The following is a 9,060-nucleotide window of genomic DNA, read 5'->3' on the forward strand; positions in this document are numbered from 1 at the left end:
ATTTAATAATGCAACTACTAAATATTCTTAGGACTAACAAGAATTTTTAGTTTGATAAATTATAAATGTTTAAGCTAAGGTTTTATTACTTAATGAGATCAAAGGGAGATATTATACGTTTTAATCTCTGTGCTGAGTCAGTTGCGTTGATTAATTGACTAAATGATTACATAAATTATAAAAATTATTGACACGAAGAAAATTAAATCTTTGTGATTAATCCAAGAAGTTTACTTTAAAGTACAATTTTTTAAAAATCAAACTGAAGCAGAATATTTAACATTTATCAAAATCCTTTGCCCAAATTATGAATCAAATTCATTGATTATTCAGACCTATATATTACTACTCTTACTTTGTAATGTTCTCAAATTTATATTAGATATATTCATTTTAAAATAAACATATATCATATATAAATATATATTTATTTCACACCTAATATGTATACTTACAGATTAGCATTGACCCGTATCATATAGAAATCTGGCCAGGTTATATTACATCCATTCGTCAACATGAGCGGGATATTCTTCTCTGCACTGAGATTACACATAAAGTTATGCGCACCGATACTCTTTACACCATACTTCGTCAACTAACGGTCGAAACTAAAGACTATCAAAAAGCTTTTAAGACTGAAGTTATAGGTAAGCAACAGACATAATCTATGTTATACATATGAATACATGGATCTTATTTTATTTTAGGTTCTATTGTGTTGACGGACTATAACAATAAAACTTATCGTATAACTGACGTTGATTTTACGAGTTCTCCTCTATCGACATTTTCATTGAAAGATACAAAAGTTTCATTTGCTGAATATTTTAAATCGGTAAGTTTAGGTTTCACATATATACAATTATTACTATAAATAAAACCAATTATTATTATGTACAATAATAAAACAAATTGGGAACAAATAGTTCCCATTCTTTTAATAATTTATTATAATCCGTTTTAGCAATTTATCAGTAGTTAAGTAGTACAAGTATTATAGTACGACTATTATTAACAACTATTGCGATTATTATAACAGTAGGAAGCTGATAGCTATAAATTAAAAAATTTAGTAAGAGTTCATATTCTGATTTAAATAAGGCTAAAATAGTTCTTTGCACCCTTTACAATTGTATAACGATCCTATGCTTCTCATAGGAGTTAAAATTTATATATATAATTTATATATATAATTTACATATGTAATTCATATGTTTAATTTATATATATAATTTATATATATTCAATTGTATTACATTGAATAGTATAATATAATAATATAAATCATAATGTAGTTTGATAGTGTACATTATTAGAAGACATAACTATTTTATGTAGGTATCCAAAGGAACAAAACTTACCATATTTACAATTTTTAAAACTCTCATTTGAGCACAACAAACTTTTCTATCACATGCGTCCTACGTTCAAAAGGACCGAGGTGCTTTTCGGGATGTTTTTTCAATTACCACGCCACCAAAAACCAGCACCAGAGGTTGAAATTGAAGACCCAATCCTTGCTTTATGGACTCTTTCAAACAAATTTTCCTTCCAGCTAAGTTAAGTTTAGAGTTGAGTATGAGACCCAGATATTCTTGTTTAAGCTATTTTTATCTTGGTTAAGAAAAAGAAAGAAATTATAGGCCTACTAGTAAAGAGTATTACCTCATTTTTATGTTGAGTTAGTTATAAAACCATATTCACTATATCATTTTTTTTAGTGACTGACAAAGAGTTAATAATATTAGATAGTAACTGTGAAAATTTGTTCAATGCGTTGATAGCATATTCGTTCACATAAAAAAGTTATAGCTCTGCATCCAAATTATTTCAACATTATTATTTTATCATCATTGATTGTCATTATTACTATTAATTATCATCATTTTTATTATTAATGATCATTATAACCGATTATCATTTTTATTATTAATACTCATTATCACTGATTATCATTATTATTATTATTAATTAACATGATCACTTATTATCGTTTTTATTATTATTATTTATTACTATATTTATTTATTATTATTTATTATTATTATTTATTATTATTATCATTTTTATTAATAATTATTGTTAATATTATTATTATTAATTAATATTATTAATTATTATTATTATTATTAATAATTATTATTATTAATTATTAATATTATTATTAATTATTATTATTATTAATTATTATTATTATTAATTATTATTATTATTAATTATTATTATTATTAAGTATTGTTATTATTATTATTATTATTATTATTATTATTATTATTATTATTATTATTATTATTATTATTATTAAGTATTGTTGTTCTTATTATTAATTATCATTATTATTACTATTATTATTCATTATTATAATAATTATTATTATATTAATTTTATTATTATTAATTATTATTATTATTAATTATAATTATTATTATTATTATTATTATTATTATTATTATTATTAATATTATTATTATAATTATTATTATTATTATTATTATTAATTATCATTATTATTACTATTATTATTCATTATATATTTCATCACTATTCTCATTATTAATTAAACAAATAAATGATGTATTATAATGTTAGAATTGTGAAAGATACTCTAATATAAAAGATTTTAGATATGCATATATACATATTTCTAGTACATATACTAATGCACCTTTGAAATGTTCCAATATTTGTAGCGTTATAATCTAATCATAACCGACTCCAGTCAACCAATGTTAATATCGAAACCAACCAATAAGCATATACGTGGTGGTCAAGAAGAATTTATCTCATTGATTCCTGAGTTCACGCGTGCAACTGGTATAACTGATCATATGAGAACAAATATTCGGTAAGTAATATTTTTTCTGTTATAACAACAGATGAACTGTTAACATATGCCTTTGGTATTTTATTTTAGTTTCATGAAATCGATGAGCGATCATACTCGGCTCAATCCGGAAATGAGACTTCAACGCTTGAGAAATTTCAACGAACGTCTCAATTCTTCTGCTAAAAGTACAGAGGTTCTTAAAGAGTGGAATATGAAATTGGATAATGATTTACTTAAAATTCCAGCACGTATTTTACCCTGTGAAAAAATCTTACTAGGTCATGGTGTTCGGTATATATGTGATGAGAAAGCTAACTGGACCCGCGAGTTCCGAAACTGTTCAATGTTTTGTAATGCCGAAATTAGTCGTTGGCAAGTAATCCTCCCATCACGTTGTTGTCGTGAAACTCAATTGTTTGTTCAAATGTGTATTAAAGTAGCAAGAAATATGAGTTTAGTACTGGCCACACCAAAATAGTAAGTACTTATAAATAACTATAAATTATATCATTTAATATTAAAGACGAAAAGGTATTAATATTTTTATATACATTGAATTTATTTATTGAATGTTTTTGCTTAAAGACTAACAATAAGTATTTGAACCTTAAAACTACTTATATATATGTTTATCAAGTCAATTGATTCCTTGTCAGTAATATTGCAGGAAACTGCAATGTTTAGTTTAGTTGTATTTGTGAAGGGAATGAACATTGTCACTTGTTTGAGAATTTTTTAAGAGGACTCTAAATATGACGACAAGCTTGAATAACCTAATATGCGATTTTTCCGAATGTTGTGGGCCTGAAACGGGCGGCAGTAAAATTTGTTCTGTTGCTTCTACAACAGTTCAAGAAAAACTTACTCTTGCTTTATTACCCAAGCCATTCTAACATTCTTGTCTCCATTCATGGCACTTTATAACTTAAAAACCGTTTAACAATGTACTTCAATAAAGTATGGAATGAAATAAAGAAATTAAGATAAATACGAGATCATATCTCATAACTTTAACAATTCGACGCCTGTCATTAAATATACTTGACGTTATGGAAAATCAGAATATTCACCTTCAGAGTGTAATTTAAACTTTATTAAATGCACCTGCTCAGTGCGCATTAATAGTTTAACAAGAAATTGTCTTAGAAATAATTAATTAGAAATAATTAACCTTAAATTTATTTGCTTTGTTTGTTTTTAACTTATATAGCATTGAAATGGATGACGATCGTAACAACTCTTATACAACTGCAGTGGAAATGGCAACCTCAGAGGATCCTCAAATTTTAATGATTGTTATTCAACAACCCAACGAGGAAAAGTAAATATATACGAATAATATACATATATCTATATAATTTCATTATTATAATATGTTCCAGGTACTCTGTCATTAAAAAGAAGTGTTGCATCGATCGACCTGTAGCTTCACAAGTTGTTACTATGAAAATGATAGCACCTACTTCAGAAAAAAGTGCAGGTTTAATGTCAATCGCTACTAAAGTTGTCATACAAATGAACGCCAAACTACGTGGTATACCATGGATGATTGATCTACCACTCAAAGGTCTAATGACAATTGGATTTGATGTTTGTCATTCTTCTAAGGATAAGAATACCTCATATAGCGCCCTTGTTGCCACAATGGATGTCCGCAGTTCATCAAGATATTTTTCGGCTGTTAGTAAGCACCAAAAATTTCAAGAGCTTTCAAATGATATTATACTGCATTTCACATTCGCTTTGAGAGCATATAGAAATGAACACGGATCTTTGCCTGAACGCATTTTATTTTATCGTGATGGTGTCGGCGATGGTCAACTGCATCAAGTAGTAAATACTGAGCTTAACCATTTACGAATCAAGGCACAAGAAATCTATGAAGCGGCTGGAAAACATGAAATTGGACCACGTTTAGCTTTCATAGTTGTTTCCAAACGTTTAAATACTCGCTACTTTTTCAGCAATAATAATCCACCACCAGGAACAGTCGTTGATGATGTTATAACATTGCCGGAACGTTATGATTTCTTCATAGTTTCGCAAAGTGTGCGTCAGGGTACGGTTTCTCCTACGAGTTATAATGTAATTTATGATACCATGGGTCTCACACCAGATCGTATACAAATGCTCACATACAAAATGACGCACATGTACTATAACTACACAGGTACCTGTCGTGTCCCGGCTGTTTGTCAGTATGCGCATAAGTTAGCTTATTTAGTTGCTGAAAGCATACATTGTCCACCCTCTCAATTACATGAAAGAAATTTATACTTTTTGTAAAAGTATCTTAATTTTTAATTTCTTTCACATTTTATTATTTCACATTTAATTAGATCCTTAATTATACGATTATATAATTAATTCCATGATTATATAATTAATTACGCGATTATTGAATTAATTACATAAATATGTAATTAATTACTTAAATTTAATATAATAAAATTACATAACACACATTTAATTACATTATTAATTACACAAATTATTACTTAATTCATTACACAATTGAAGATTAAATTTAACTTACGTGGTTAAGTATAAAAACGGACTTCATTTCAGATTTCATCAAATTATCAATAATAATTTAATGAAATTTGCATTGAGTTTTATTAACTTAGTATAAAGTATAAAGTATAATATCGGTTTTAATTATTCAATAGTTGCAATGTATTATGGCAATAGTTAACTATACCAATGGTCGAGAACTACAGTACATGTTTACTACAGTGTAGTTTAGTAGTTCCGCCCACTGGTGTTACACAAAGTTTTACACTTACGCCCATGTGTCATTCAGCTCAGCTGTTTTGTTTGAGGAGAAAACCGACCGACGCATTTTTTTTCTGCCCTGACCTACTAAACATTTTGCAAATTCAAATACAAATATTAAAATTTTGTAATTTTAATATTATTAATATTATTGTTATTAACAATTATGAACGTTGATAAAACTTGTTTAAAATATTTATGTAAAAATAATGAGAAATTCTTATAAATTTTTCTAGAATATCTCAATATTTATGGTATAACTAAAGCTGTAAAATATTCACAATGTATTTAACAAATGTAACAAATGTAACAAATGTAACAAATGTTAAGTAACTACAAATAAAACATAAATTTTTAAACAAATTTAACATTTTTTATTAATAATAATAATAGTGTCTTTAATAAGGAGACTATTAGAAAATGCTTAATGTTGGTGGATAAATCTTGTAGCTTGTATTTAACCTTTACAGTTCATCCAATTCTTTTACCTTGGGCTGCTTGTTTAGCGGGAGGGATAGTTAGCTATTTTGTTGCCTTCATTTCCTTTACGTTCCTAAAATTTACCACAAGGGGTCCCAGTTTATTAAGCTGGTAAGACCTACTTAACTGTCAGATATTATATAGATTGTCAATCTATTTGTCTGTATTTTCAGATTTCAGTTGAAAGTCAATTTTGATCATTCTGTATACCAGATTTGCAAACTATCATTTATAAAATTCATTTTTGCTGCCCTATTTTCTTAATTGAAAATAGGGGTATTCACTCTCTCTTGTAAACTCATTGCAGGGAGCACGAAATGCAAGAATGCTATGTAAAAACTGCAAGACTGCGAGAACACCTCTGTTGCAGAATTGTATCATCAAAATGAATCAGCTGTTTTTGCAGTCGATTCACATTGAGCAAAGAAAAATAAAAGTATAACAATGCCGCGAACAAGTGAAATACAAAAATGTATAGATTTTTTAATTGAAAATAGTGCTTTTAATATTCTGATTGAAGGTATTAACATGTTGTTAATGTAGTTTTCACTACTATATAGTTTCTATTTGTTAGATGATGCAAATTACTGGGAAGTGATGGAGCAATTAAATGAAGACCTTTTGTTTACTTTAGTAAACCATCACAGAAATCACCAACCCGTACCAAAATCTATTCAATGGAGATCTACCATTCTTCAAGAATTTGATGAAGGCCGTTTTTGTCAGATGCTTACAGTAAATTGGAACGTATTTTCCTTAATAGTCTCACTAATAAACTATTAAGGATTGCTATTGTTTTATATCGTTTGGGTTCATCAGGCGAAAATGCGGCTATTCGTAAAGTCGCTACATTATTTGTTGTTGGGGATATATGTAATAATAATATAATATAAAAATAATTAGTATAATAAAAATATAACTAATTCTTAATTTATTATTGTTATTTGTTATATTTTTTATCGAGGGCGGTAGTGGGGCTTTGCACAGCAGAACGCACGACTTTCAGTGCAGAGCTGGATGATGTGTTGTCTGCAGACGATTCAATAAAAAAAACTTCGTTGCCTAGCGCAGAACTAGTTGGTGGCTATGGCAATGTTTCCGTACAAAATTAGACATGCGTCCAAACACTTCATTCAATAGTTCAAAATGTGAACAAATTTTCGTAAGTTTCGCTGAAATTGATATGTAAATAAATAAATTAATTCACAAATGTATATGTATATAATATTATATTTGTGAAAACTTAATTAATGGTCACATCGATTTAAATTATTGAACGAAACGCATGTATATATCACAGCCATAGATTAACATATCTCGAAATTTTACTAACAGTCAATTCAAATTTAAAAATGAGAAGCAACAAATGACAAAACAGCTGATTTCCGCCATTTCTGGTTTGTTGCAAGCAAATATACATAGGTTTCAGCATTGGAAGATTGCACGCAATTGCACGAAATTTTGTGCGTGTATTTTGTTGTTGTTATTTGCATTCTCGTACAATCTGTGCATTTCGTGCACCTTGCAATGAGTTTGCAAGAGAGAGTGAATACCCCTAATGTTAATTTTAAGCTTTTTACAAAATTCATTTTTTTGGAATATGATCAAGTATCTTAAGGTACGGTATATTATCAAATACTATATACTTTATAGTGGCCTAACTATAAAGTATACTAAGAAAGTGCTCCGGCTAGAAAGGTATTTGATTCGGTACCCGCAGGTGGAAAACGCGGCAGAGGACGTCCGCATCTTCGGTGGAAGGACCAGGTGACCAACGATTTGGGGGCGCTCGGTACTACCAACTGGCGTCAGAAGGCAACTAACCGGGCTGACTGGCGGAGGCTACTCGACGCGACCAAGGACGACACACGTCTGTAATGGCCAACCAAGTAAGTAAGTAACGTATACTCCTAAATATTTATTGTCCTGCTCAACATGTAACGACAAGTTTTGCTTGTTCTTTTGCTGGGGTAAACTCATCGGTTTGTCCTGGATCGTGACAACAAATTTTTACGAAATAAGGGACATAAACGTATTCACGCCTATAAGGAAAGGAACATAAACGTATTCACGCCTATAAAATTTAGTCGGAAATACATAAACGTATTCACGCTTATGTGGAATTTGGTTGGAAGTACATAAACGTATTCACGCTTACTCGAGGTTTACCTCCAACCGCTATTCAGAAACGAAAATCTCAAAGCTAAGAACAAGACACTGATATATAACCAAGTAATTCGTCAATCACTTCTATATGGTTGTGTAGCGTTCAGCAAAGCTTCAAACACTACTATTCACTGGCTAGAAATTGTACAAAGCCAGGCTGTGAGAAGACTTTTCAAAGTTTCATGGTAAATTAGGAAGAATGACATAATCAGGGACATTAAGATTGATCCCATCAAAAAATACATAAAGGATAGAGCCCTGAAATTAGGTATGCAGATCTGAGGTCAATTATTGCTTAGTCTTAGTCTGATGAAGTGATAAACAATAATCTAGTCAAGGTGTAGAGAGGGGTTTTGAAGAAACCTCGAGTTAAGAAAGAGTATAAGTGCTTAAGTGCACTAGCTCAAAACAGCTTCAACATAATAATTAATGTAAGTTAATTATAAAAAAAAAGAAATTGTTGACGCGGTTTTCTTGATAGTTAGCTGCTTTAAGGTGTCTACGATGATTGCTGAAAGTTCTCCAGCGTGCTTCTTATGACTTGGGATGTTGATCACTAAGTGTCTTTCCTGAACAAATGCGTTGTCTTATATACGCATTCGACCAAACGGTAGTGTAGCGCAAAGCTTAGTTTACAGCTGGCTGTTTTGCGCTTTCACCGCAGTTCTTTTAATAATGATTTAATGATATCGATTTCATAGTATCGATATGATGATCGACACTTCCGTGCTAGTGTTTTGCAGAGTATCTGTAAATAATTATAAAATAATAATTAATAAAAATGTAAATAATTAATAAGAGTTTAGATA

The 9,060-nt window shown here is 29.2% G+C and overlaps 1 protein-coding gene across 1 annotated transcript; it reads left to right on the forward strand.

Annotated features, from left to right (window-relative positions):
* Positions 1-448: 448 nt before the first annotated feature.
* Positions 449-5,116, forward strand: LOC119675734 (protein aubergine-like; the record flags this gene model as incomplete). Its single annotated transcript, XM_038086939.1, has 6 exons — positions 449-650; positions 711-838; positions 2,694-2,848; positions 2,918-3,307; positions 4,041-4,151; positions 4,213-5,116. Coding segments are annotated over 6 exons (1,890 nt in total), but the record flags the coding sequence as incomplete, so codon positions are not given.
* Positions 5,117-9,060: the final 3,944 nt, after the last annotated feature.

The sequence above is a fragment of the Teleopsis dalmanni genome, chromosome 2 (assembly GCF_002237135.1).
Source record: "Teleopsis dalmanni isolate 2A chromosome 2, ASM223713v2, whole genome shotgun sequence".
NCBI lineage: Eukaryota > Metazoa > Arthropoda > Insecta > Diptera > Diopsidae > Teleopsis > Teleopsis dalmanni.